This window comes from Ipomoea triloba, chromosome 2 (assembly GCF_003576645.1).
Source record: "Ipomoea triloba cultivar NCNSP0323 chromosome 2, ASM357664v1".
NCBI classification, from domain to species: domain Eukaryota; kingdom Viridiplantae; phylum Streptophyta; class Magnoliopsida; order Solanales; family Convolvulaceae; genus Ipomoea; species Ipomoea triloba.
In genome coordinates, this window is record NC_044917.1 from 7,514,306 (window position 1) to 7,526,252 (window position 11,947).

The 11,947-nt window shown below is 37.0% G+C and overlaps 3 protein-coding genes across 3 annotated transcripts; 2 read left to right on the plus strand and 1 right to left on the minus strand.

Moving 5' to 3' along the window:
• Positions 1-1,670: 1,670 nt before the first annotated feature.
• LOC116011117 lies at positions 1,671-4,536 on the plus strand. The gene is made up of 4 exons (XM_031250636.1): positions 1,671-2,163; positions 2,655-2,856; positions 3,871-3,964; positions 4,035-4,536. Exons 1-4 carry the CDS (start codon positions 1,775-1,777, stop codon positions 4,370-4,372), a joined length of 1,023 nt encoding a protein of 340 aa, XP_031106496.1. The 5' UTR covers positions 1,671-1,774; the 3' UTR covers positions 4,373-4,536.
• On the minus strand, positions 4,483-7,702 carry LOC116011116 (putative beta-glucosidase 41). The gene is made up of 13 exons (XM_031250635.1): positions 7,531-7,702; positions 7,359-7,425; positions 7,207-7,265; positions 6,819-6,894; positions 6,649-6,720; positions 6,489-6,576; positions 6,024-6,279; positions 5,831-5,946; positions 5,530-5,753; positions 5,404-5,435; positions 5,098-5,200; positions 4,909-5,017; positions 4,483-4,829 (listed from the first exon to the last, which is right to left on the minus strand). Exons 1-13 carry the CDS (start codon positions 7,645-7,647, stop codon positions 4,658-4,660), a joined length of 1,491 nt encoding a protein of 496 aa, XP_031106495.1. The 5' UTR covers positions 7,648-7,702; the 3' UTR covers positions 4,483-4,657.
• A 2,759-nt stretch (positions 7,703-10,461) lies between these two features.
• LOC116011118 (60S ribosomal protein L8-like) lies at positions 10,462-11,897 on the plus strand. The gene is made up of 2 exons (XM_031250637.1): positions 10,462-10,960; positions 11,407-11,897. Exons 1-2 carry the CDS (start codon positions 10,521-10,523, stop codon positions 11,747-11,749), a joined length of 783 nt encoding a protein of 260 aa, XP_031106497.1. The 5' UTR covers positions 10,462-10,520; the 3' UTR covers positions 11,750-11,897.
• The last annotated feature ends 50 nt before the right edge of the window (positions 11,898-11,947 follow it).

Below are 11,947 nucleotides of genomic sequence, written 5' to 3' on the forward strand. Positions count from 1 at the left end.
AACAATATTTTAAGTTCATTATGACATTAATTTGTTATTATCATTTACACATATTACTATTTAATTTTTTTTTATAGTAAATTAAAATTGTAAGATTGTGAAGAAAAATAATAGTAAATTTTAAATATATTGACATGACAATAAGTTACCTTTTAAAAGTAAGAAAGAACTACATGAAGCTCAAACCACTTCCTTCCAAATAAGAGTGTAAATTAGATATCACTACACCACAAGATCTTTGGCTTTAAAGAACTACATAGATATAATTTAAAAGAAATTGTTAAATGATTAAACTTGTCATGTAAGCATGTGGTTTTGGTTCTCTAGTACAAGCCTCCAAGCTAGGTATCTTTCGCTAGTAACTGAAAAGGTACATTAATAATTAGGGATTCTGTCTTTCAAAAAAAAATAATTAAGGATTCTGAAAAACTGTGTAGTGTTTAGTTGGATCCTGAAAAACTAATTTTGTAGGTTTAGTTCATTTTTCAAAAAATGAACATAACTATTTTTAACTTTAAATATTTAAAATATACATTGATAATGAGGAGTCATAAATACGATTGGGCTAGTTTTTTGGGTAGGATACAAAAATATGCCGCTTTTGAAAAGGGAACAAAGATGGGCAAAGTACTTCCATGGAATGCATGTTTACTTAAAAACAAATGCATTCTGCGAATGCATGTTAGCTCTTCCAAAAAAAAAAATAGTTTTTTTTTGTCTCAAAAAAAAATAGTTAAAAAGGTAGAAAATGAATGTATGATACGTGTATGTGTACAGTATTGTAGTTAAAAGCCAAAAAAAGATGGTGTATATATATAAGGAGAAAAAAATAGTATTGTTGTTAACCTCATTAAATGCTGAATCATTTATAACGCATAGTTGTTAGTTAATTAGAATGTACTAATTATTACATAATTATGAGGAAAATTAAATATAATTAACAATAATGTGTAATTAGTGTATAATAATAACGCGGTGGGCGGTGGCCGGCGTCACGGTCGCCGGTAGCGCAATGCGTAAGTTTTAGGATAGAGTTTTACGGTCGACAATAGTCTTGGGATGTAGTAAAATTAGGGTTGTTGGTCTTGGACCCACTATTTAGATATTTTTTATCCTTATATTTCAAAAAATAAATACATAACTACGTATTTATTATTTTATATTTATATACTGTATTCTTTTCGTATTCTCTAAGTACAATGTACAATATTCTAATTTGAAACAAATATTATAAAAGATAACAATGCATTCTTAAGATGCATGTTCAAAAAGGACAACATGCATCCTACAGTGTAGTGTTACCCATATTTGTATCCCAATAATTTCCGTCCTCTTTTTGTATCCTACCTAAAAAACAGGCCTTATTGGCAAAACCACCTTGATAATGAGTGGTGGTGATGGTGAGGGGTCAGTGTGGTGGGTGTGGGCAGTGGTTGGTGGCGGTGCACGACGGCGACGACGGCGAGTGATCGGCTGCTTCACTACTGCAAACAGAAAATGACTTCCTTAAAAAAAAGAAGTCATTTAAAAAAAATTATATACTTTTCATTGACCTAACATATATTTTTCATTGACTTCTGTTTTCTCTCCAAACACTGAAAATCTAAAAAATAATGTTCTGAAATCATTTTTCATTTTTTTACTGAACAATCCAAGAGTCCAAGACTAACTACACCTTGATTACATCCTTTAAAATTCTCTTCGACCAGGTTTGGTTTACGGTTCTTCCTCTTCTGGAGATAGGCTTGATTTCCCCTGTAGCAATACAACAAATATGAGTGGTGGAGGGGCGATGAGAGCGGCGGCGGTGGCGAAGGCAGCCGGAATCACTGTTGCCAACAGTGGCTTTCGGGGCATCGCGTCGGAGCATCCTGTATCTTCTGCCGCACGCAAGGTTGTTCTCCCGGTCTCCGTTTCCGGGATTTCTTCTTCTTCTTCGGAACACCTGAAGTCGAGCGCCGTTTCAGCTTCACAAAGCACTGCGGTGGATGGAGCACCCGTGCAGTGGCCATGCCGGGAGCTCGATGGCTGGGAATTCGCCGGCGGGGACGAGGAGGAGATGGTCGCCGCCGGTGAGCCGCTCCCGAGACTCGTCTTTGGTGGCGCCCCTTCTCTCCAGGAGGCAAAAGAGGCCACTTTCGATCTCAAAGACGCTCTTCACAAGTACGGAGTAATTTCCTTTCTGTCAAATTATATTTTCTCCCAAATAAATATCATTATTTTATCTACTAAATGTCACTTTTGTCATCGACCCAAAGTCCCAAATTTAAAATTTGGTGAAAAGATTTGATCTTTCGTTCCGTTTCTTGGACTAGCAACTGTTTTTTTTTTTTTTTTTATGCTTGGGTGGCGAGGGTTTTATCATTTGGACTGGCAAATTGATTTTGTTGTTTGGATAGAGTGTTGGCATCTTTAAAGTCTTCATAATTCTCTGTAAATTATGATGAGAGAATTACTGTTTTACAGTTGTAGTTTCTTGATGGAACATGAGAAAAAAGTAAGCATTCTTCTTGAAGGGCTGTGATGTTATTTTACTATGAGTTTGAATCTCAATTATGTGTTTTAGCATTCTGATTTATGCTTTCATTACTTTTCTGCCTTACATGTACACCAGATGAATTTATGGGATATGGCTTAATCTTCTATATTTTTAGGGTGTATAATATAAGCACACCTCCCAGTGACTGTGGAAGTACCAATGTTGCTGCTCAAGTGAATGAAGACCACTCCCCGTCATCGAACTCCTCTAGTCTGATGACACAAGCTTGTGTGGGCAGTGAAAGCACCATTACTCGTGGGGCACCAAAACATGCCATTCAGGCATTTAAGTTTCTCTGTGAAAATGCTGCTGCCCAGGTATTTATCCTTCTCATTTAGTTTCTGGTTCTTTGTCAGGGACTCTGAGAATTTGAGCTAAAATGCTATGGTTGGAAATCTGTGCTGAGATTTTGTGAATAGAAATTAAAAGGCTATTATTTATTTTCTTTAGAGCATGCCTTTGTCTTTAGATTTCAACTCTATACCAAAAAAGCAAATGCTTTGAAACTCAAGACAAGCAATCCTAATGTAATTTATTTGAATGGCATTTAATCAGCATTCTTTACATAAATAGTCTAAGAAAAAGAGTCAATAAGGATTTTGTTATTTTCCTTGTGAGCACCCTGGTCCTCCCACCTAATGGGTCACTCAGTCACCGTGATTTAACTCTCCAGGGGGTGGGGCCCTGGGGGCGAGGGAGTATTGCCTTTTGTAGGCAAGTATTTTGTTATTTTAACTAGAGCTTCTAATGGCCTCTATTTGACATTTTCTATTGAAAAATGAAAATACATTTAAGTTTCTAATTTTAAGACAGGTTGTCTGAGATTTCTGGTAAGCATGGTCTACATGATGGGTTCTTTCATGTTATCTGATTCCTTACTTGTCAATACCAAAATTTCATTGTCGGCTGTCACTTGCAAATGCCTAGCTGGGATGGTGAAGTGCATGAGAGTGTTATATACTTATATTATCCCATTGAGATTTGATCATTTGGATACTTGCTTGAATCAGTTAAGGTTTTAAGCTAAATTAAACATAAAGTTTAAATTGAAATAGTAGAATTGTAGAATATTCTTTCAGCTGATATTTTCTCATTGTAGTCTGTCCTTTTTGCTAGATAATTGAGCTTGCTTGATTGAGTTCACCTTTCCAAGCAATGCTTACCGATTGTTGGAAGCAATAAAATTGTAACTTGATTTTATTCTGCATACTCCTGAAGCAATAAGTTGCACTTTATCTCTCTCTGATTGCTGAAACTTCTTGAAACAGCTGTCTTTTGTGATATGGAACGTTTATATTTGATAATAACGTTTATTTTGGTTTTTCTTCCAGACTGTTGTTGCTTCAATTGCTTCTGATCCAAACGTTTGGAACGCAGTTTTGGCAAACCCAGAGCTCCAGGAATTCCTCGTGTCGCAGAAAACCAGTATGCTTGGTATCATTGTTTTAAACTGTTTGCAGTTGCCTAGGATTTCATTCCATTCTCGTGATTGCAGGTGCTTCTATCCTTGATGGTGAGTACAGCGTGGAAGAATCCGTTGCAGAGACTGATTTCTTACGTTATTCATCACCGAGGTGTGACGACTTGACATCAGAAGACGGGTCCCCTAAACCCGGGAATGGTTTTACAGATTTCTTGCAGAATATTAGAGTGGCGGTTCTTGATATGATGAACTGCTTATCCGATTTCTTCCAAAATCTCTTTGGAGGTTACAAAGTATTTGCAGATGCTGATGGAAGTGCCAAAATAAGCGCGGTGGACAGGGCCTTGGGTGCATCGTTTATGGGATTGGCAGTCATGGCGATAATGGTGGTTGTGCTGAAACGAGCTTAATCATATTCTGCAAGAATTCGTCGAAGCTACATAGCCATATGAATACATTATAGTTCAATTTGGTTACTAAATTTCTCTTGGAATGAACAATGTAGCATGTATACTATATATAAGACAGAATAAAGAAATTCATGAAAACTATAAAATTGTACATTTTCTCCCCATCTCTAAGCTTCTTGTTTTGTCTGAAGGGTGTCCAAAATTTACAGATATTACATCATTTTTATTTTGAATTCCTGTGGCTTAAACCTGATTGCATTTGATAGCCCAAATGTGCATTTGGTCTCAGGCTCTCAGCATATTTTTGAACCACTTAGCAGAAGACTTGGGTGTTCTTGTGAGGTTATTCTTAAAGTCCACGAAATATAATCCAAACCGAACACTAAAACCCATGTTCCATTCCCAGTTGTCGAGCAAGGACCACACGAAGTAACCTCGGACATTGCAGTTATCTTCCCTGCATAACATAACTTTTATGTCATTCAAGAAAATCGGAGTCTCTCTGGAAAGAGATGAGGATGAGAATTGAGAAACACCTTATAGCAGCAGATATGTTGGAGAGATAATTCTGGTGATAATTTATCCTTTTCTGGTCCAGCAAAGCCTCTTCTAATGGCATGTGGTGTTTATTTGGATCATCCATTCCTGTTTTTTTTACATGAAAATGAAACTCAAGAACTTGTGATAATGAGTGCTTATTTTTGCAGGATGAATCGATCACTCACCATTTTCGGTAATAAGCACCAGCGGGTTCCCATATTTCTCTCGAACATAATTCAGTAGCTTTCGGATTCCCCATGGCACAATGCGCAACCAGTGAGATGCAGACTGGAGATGCAGCAATCATTAGTCAGGGCTCTAAGCAACACATGGACCATAGTCTCTTTTTATCGGGTGACAGAAATATTCAAACCCATGACTTTCTATTGGATCTGATACCAAATTGAAGCATGTGCTCCATTTCAACTAAAAGGCTAAGCTGATAGTTGGATTACACATTTACAACAGTCTTTAGTGAGAAGAGGGCTTACCGTTTCCCCAATTGCAACACCATGCTTGAAAGCTGAGGTTCAAAAAACCATTGTTTTTGGTCATCAGTGCTGATATGTCTTCTAAAACAACAAATGGAAAGGAGGGTTGTGGTTCGGGAACCTTACCGGTTGTGATTACAGCAGCATCAGAGCTTGCATCCTGCATGAAAAACTTCCTGATCCTAAATCTGTCGTTTCGAGCATAATACGTGGTGTAGTGGTTGATGCCAATGAAGTCCAAAGACCCTCTAAGCTGTCTTGACACTTCACCACTAATCTCAGGCAGTCTCTCAGCCACCAAGCTCTGCATCGAGACAGGATATTCCCCAAGGAGGAGTGGATCAAGGATCCTGATCCAAATTCATTTTTCTGTTACACATTTTTCGCCCTCGAGATTTTCTACAAAGGTGATAAGTTAGTAAAATACCACCCAAGCCCAAAATCCATCGCTCTACTTGCAGCTGCCTTGTCCTCGTCGCTCTCAGAAATTGGCTCGTACCATTTGACATCCAGTGCAATACCAATTCGCCCGCCTTGACTTCTCTGGTGAATAAAAATGGAGAGTTACAACTTACAGATACTATTTCCTAACAAAGTATATGACAGAAATTCTTCGACACCTTGAAATTATGATGATAAGAATGATAAACAGCAGCATGAGACAGCAGAATGTTGTGAGCTACAATATATGGCTCAGTGGATGATTTCCCTTCCTTGCAGAACAAATGTCCAAGAATTGAGCACCTCCCAGGAGCTTGAACCCCCAAGTCATAACCTTGGATTGTATAACCGTGCGGCTCGTTAAAGGTGATCCAGTTCTTGACTCGATCCCCGAAAAATTTGAAGCAGGTAAATGCATAATGTTCAAAATCCTTGCTGCAACAAAGGAGAGTTTATCAGTGCTATATATATACTACATTTTAGAGATCAAAAAACCCCATTTTTGCAATCTACTGGTCTTCTTAGTTTGAGCCAGTCAGCTATGAACGACTTAGGCTAGTCCTTTGTCAGCTAGGGTCAGTCTTGATTGCAGGTTTCCCTCGTCACCCAAAAAAAAAAAACCTTATTTTGCCACACATACATACACTATCTGATTGCTCAAGAATCCCCCATATTTATCTTCAAGACTCTGAGGCAGATCCCAGTGATAAAGAGTTACAAATGGTTGAATTCCTGTTAACAAAAAAGACCATTATTAAAGATGCTTTCACAATTCACATGCATCTTATCTTATTTCCCATTTACCTTTCTCTAGTAAAGCATCTATGAGACTATTGTAGTACTCTATTCCTTTTGGATTTGGTTCTCCAGTACCATCTACATGGGGAAAGCATACATTAAACTAAAGCAGTCAGCAGTACCATATATACATTTAAGAATTCGGGATGTTTTAGAAAAAAACAGAATCATCGTACTTGGGAAAATTCTTGTCCATGAAATAGAGAATCTGTAAGCATCCATTCCCATGTCCTTCATCAAGTCTATGTCACCCTTCATTCAATTCAAGGTTGTTACCACATGGTAGTTAACAAGGGACAAATAGGGACAGACTAGTAGACAAACGTGATGCTTTTGAGAATTTTATTATTAATATATGTGGTCGGTTCTTAATTCTTATCTCATAATGTGGATTTGTCATCTGCAATTTTTTATTCTAAGCTAATTAGTAGACTGTTTGACAAGATAGCCTTCCTTATCCAAGAAAAGAGCATTTAGCTTTACATGGACAGTTCAATTGGTTCTTGAGTAGTAAATTGCGTTCAGAATGAAGTCATGTAATGTATCAAAACAACATAATAGTACCCGAAACCGATGATATTGATCAACTGTTGTGTTTGCATTGCTGAAGTCCAGAATTCTTCCTGTTTATTAAACATATATAATTCAGAAAAAAAAAAAACAGTGCCCCCATGGTTTTGCATTGCTTAATAATGGCAGCAGAGGTTTATACGTACCAGGTTTGTTGGAGAAGGTATCCCAGATGCTGGGTCCTTTGTTTCCTTCATTCACAGCGCCCTCGAACTATATATATAAAACACAGTAAAAATGGAGGAGATAGACATGAAAGGGAAAAACAGGGGATTGAAGAAAAGGTTAAAGGTAGAGCCTAGAGGTGTCTGGTAAAACCTGGAAAGCTGAAGAAGAGGTTCCGAAGATGAAACCATGTGGGAAATCAGCTCGGCTGATTGATTCTGACTTTAGGAAGAGAGATGCTAAGCAGAAGAGTCCTAGAATGGTTGCCATGGAGAATCCTTTCTGGTTGACAACTCAAGCAATCCAATCAAATGTTCAAGTGCAACCTCTGCCTTCACATATATATATATATATATATATATACCGTCACGGTTTAGTGTTTTTCGAGATATAAATTATTGAATTCTTTTTTATATATAATATTTAGGATGTATATATATATAGGAGGGCGGTCGGATTGCCTTCACGGCCCCTGTCCTTAAAATAGTTGTGATGTTGGTTTATATGGTGCTCTAATTCTAATTATTTATGTCTTTAATATTTTATAACAGATAGCTACCGGCCCACCGCTCTAACTATATGTCTATAGAAACTTTATTTAATTCAAATAATTAGTAAGTAAAAAAAAAATTATAATGAAAATAGAACTAATAATTTTCTATTTGTTACCCTTTTTTGTTGGTACTCATATTTATAAACCTTGCCAATTAAAAGATCCTTATAGAACTCATGTTCTAGTAGGAGACATATTTTATATTTCTATAGTCCCCTTGAGTGTAAGCCATTTAGCCATCTATGAAACGTGATGAAAATTAGACGTAATTTTCATATACCATTTAGTTAACCATCCACCATTCTACCTAAAATAAATATCAATTTCAAGGTATTAATTTTGTGATTTTGTGGTTAGCAGTTAGCAACGATGACGAATTGACGATAAGATAAGATTGGCTGAGAGGAAAGACCAAACGTAGTTGAAATTCAATTCAATAATCATACACCAAATGAGGAAAAATTGATAACTAGATACTAAAAGTGGGAGAAGTACAATAATATTCGGACTAAAAGGAAAAAAAAATCATTGAAAAAATGAAAGAATCCAAGATTTACTATATGAACTCATGTAATCGATCTTGTAGTTTCTAATGTCTTGATAGATCGAAATAACGAGTTAGTTATTCAATTTAAATAATATATACTCTCGAGATTACAATTATATGGTTACGTCACTTGTTTGTTTGGGTTGTTGACAAAAGAGTAAAAGAAACTGAGAAGAAAAGCAAATTGTGAGAAAGCGAGAGAGAGAGGGGTCTCTTGTTGCAGAAGTAATGGTTATGTGATAAGAGAGAAAGAGAGTTTAGTTTGAAAAGAAAGGCATTCCAAAGAGAGGGGGTGATGGTGGCAACTAAAGTAGGAATTCATTGCTTAGACGTAGCTTCAAATGCTTCAAATGCTTACAAGTTAATCGCAACCTGTCTAATCTCCATTCGGCAATATATTATTGTGTTAGGTATGAGAGAATGAAGTTGTATGTAAAGATTAGGATTGTTCGTATTGTTTGCAGGAAAAGCATTGGATTTTGTGTTTTCATTCTTATTGATTGCCTATACCCACAAAGGAAATTATTAATTCTTGATGCATTGTGCAATTTGTTACGTTGATGGTGATTTTCATGATTTGCAAATTTTACTATATTTTTAAACTGAGGGGAAATTGTAATTGTATTCATAAGTTATAATGTAAGCGTAATTTTTGTTCATAATTAATATAAAGTCACAATAATACCCTTAATTAGTTATTAATGTGACATATTTAGTCTTTGTTCTGAAAATATTATTTTGGACAGAAAATTCCATATGTGTTTCTAGCATAAGCTGTAATCGAGAAAAATTAGTAACTTTTGAATATTGTGAGTATATCTTTTAACTACTAACGGTTTTAATTTTCATATTATTTTTGTTGAAAAGGAGGGACACCCAGGAAGACAAACTATAGACTGTTGTCGATCACCACAAAACCAGGGATCCTTCTGGAAAGCTAGCGTCGGTTTCGTCCTTACGAACAATATCCCTTAGCCCATACAGGACGTCGCTAAACGTTCGAAGACCCAAGTTGTGAGAAAGCGTCTGTCTAACAAGCGCATCAGCAACTATGTTTTGCTCCCTGTACACGTGACCAAAGTCAATATTGGCAAAGTCTTTCCTCGCCTCGAGGCATCTACTTATAATTACCCTAAAGCGCAACCAATGTTCTCTTTTGCATTCAAAATCGATTGAATCAACTACAAAAATCATTTTCGATGTTTAATAATAACTTATTGGGTGTTGCTTATATTTTTGTCCAAGAAAATCAAACTAATGAATTCCTATGTTTAATAAGAATTTACAAATTATTACACTCTAACTCTTCAAAAAAGTTACAATTTTAACCCCTAGAATAACAAAACTATTAAACTCTATTAAATGTTTGTTATTACATGTGTATTTTAAAATTTTATTATATTTGTTCTTTATAACATTGTCAATTTTTGGTATTTCATATGCACAATAGAGATTCGACAATATTATTTCCTAAATTTTTAATTTTAATTGTGGCACATTGTCCCCATTTTTCTTACATAACCTTGTTAAAATTATATTTTGTTTTACAAATGAAATATTAAGACTAAACAAGATTATATTCATTAAAGAAAAACAATAAAAGGTACTACAACACCCATGCAATAAGTAAAAATTTAAGAGTTTAATAAGTTTGTTATTCCAGATGTCAAAATGATTTTTTTTAAGAGTTAGTAGTGTATATTATAACGGTAAAAAATTAAGAACAAAACCGCCAGTAAAAACCAATTGAGGACTAGAATTATTTTTTTTCCCAATGATTATTATGGAGAAAAAAAAAATTCCAAGCTTAACATAGCATCAATGTAGCCTATAAATGAGATCCATCGAAGCCTTTTTGTAAGATCATTAAAAAGAACTAGCCCAAATACACGGTGAGCCCACTAGACCAATCACAATCTGAGCCCACTAACCCAATAACACGCTGAGCTCCGCTTACTTAATCCTAAATTTCGGAAACCCTAGCTGTCTCTCATAGCATTTCCATCCCTCTCAACTCTCTGCCCTAGCAACCTTCTCTCCGAGATGGGACGAGTGATCAGAGCTCAACGTAAGGGTGCCGGATCGGTTTTCAAGTCCCACACCCACCACCGCAAGGGCCCCGCCCGCTTCCGCTCCCTCGACTTCGGCGAGCGCAATGGCTACCTTAAGGGTGTGGTGTCCGAGATCATCCACGACCCTGGTCGCGGCGCCCCGCTCGCTCGCGTCACCTTCCGTCACCCCTTCCGCTTCCAGCACCAGAAGGAGCTTTTCGTCGCCGCCGAGGGCATGTACACCGGCCAGTTCGTCTACTGCGGTAAGAAGGCTAACCTCATCGTCGGCAACGTTCTGCCTCTCAGATCTATCCCTGAAGGTGCCGTCGTTTGCAATGTCGAGCACAAGGTCGGTGACCGCGGTGTCTTCGCTAGGTGCTCTGGCGATTACGTTATCGTTATCAGCCACAACCCTGATAATGGAACTACCAGGTACTGATATCTATTGGCTCCGTATTTGCGTTTTATATTGAATGTTTGTTCCCAATTTTATCCTTGAATTGTATTGTTCATAGAATCTCAAGTTCTGTTGTTTCGAATTTTATCCTTTAATTGTATTATTCATAGAATCTGATGTTCTGTTGTTTCGAATTTTTGAAAATATTTGCGATGTTAGTCCGTCGTAATCGAAGTGGTGTACTTTTTAGGGTTTTAAACTCGATAATAGAACACATGCGTTTTAATTACTTTTTATGGTTTAAAACTCGATTATAGAACACTTGCGTTTTAAGATGAGATTGTTAACATATGCTCTTTAATATGATCTTGTAATCAAAGAAGAAAATGATAATTTTTGTGCTCGGATTTCTTTCATAGAAGACTAGTTATCTGTGTAGAACATTCCCTAACCCTAGCTGTGTGATTGCACTCTTTGACAGGATTAAGCTGCCATCAGGATCGAAGAAGATTGTTCCCAGTGGGTGCAGGGCTATGATTGGTCAGGTTGCTGGAGGTGGAAGAACAGAGAAACCACTCCTCAAAGCTGGAAATGCTTATCACAAGTTCCGCGTTAAGAGGAACTGCTGGCCTAAGGTCCGTGGTGTTGCCATGAATCCCGTGGAGCATCCTCACGGTGGTGGTAACCACCAGCACATTGGTCATGCCAGCACTGTCCGTCGTGATGCTCCACCAGGGCAAAAGGTTGGGCTCATTGCTGCAAGGAGGACTGGTCGTCTCCGTGGTCAAGCTGCCGCCACTGCTTCCAAGGCCGATAAGGCATAAATTAACCCTTGATTGTGCTGCAGAATTTGAACTTATTATCAGCTTTTTACTTCTTCCTGTACTTCCAGACTTTTGTTATGCAGTGGATTATACTAAATTTTGTTTGGGATTTTAATTAAGCAGTAGTAAGTTTTGTTCAGTGGGTTCATATTTGGACAATTACTAGTGATGTTTTCTTGATTCATTTCTTGCCCAGTT

Coding starts and splice junctions, on each gene's coding strand:
- LOC116011117 (XM_031250636.1), top strand. CDS start 1,775: ATGAGTGGTGGAGGGGCGATGAGAGCGGCGGCGGTGGCGAAGGCAGCC. Junction 2,164..2,654: donor CTCAAAGACGCTCTTCACAA/GTACGGAGTAAT, acceptor CTATATTTTTAG/GGTGTATAATATAAGCACAC. Junction 2,857..3,870: donor GTGAAAATGCTGCTGCCCAG/GTATTTATCCTT, acceptor TTTTTCTTCCAG/ACTGTTGTTGCTTCAATTGC.
- LOC116011118 (XM_031250637.1), top strand. CDS start 10,521: ATGGGACGAGTGATCAGAGCTCAACGTAAGGGTGCCGGATCGGTTTTC. Junction 10,961..11,406: donor CCTGATAATGGAACTACCAG/GTACTGATATCT, acceptor ACTCTTTGACAG/GATTAAGCTGCCATCAGGAT.
- LOC116011116 (XM_031250635.1), bottom strand. CDS start 7,647: ATGGCAACCATTCTAGGACTCTTCTGCTTAGCATCTCTCTTCCTAAAG. Junction 5,754..5,830: donor ATGGATTTTGGGCTTGGGTG/GTATTTTACTAA, acceptor AATTTGGATCAG/GATCCTTGATCCACTCCTCC. Junction 5,018..5,097: donor GGTGCTTATTACCGAAAATG/GTGAGTGATCGA, acceptor TAAAAAAAACAG/GAATGGATGATCCAAATAAA.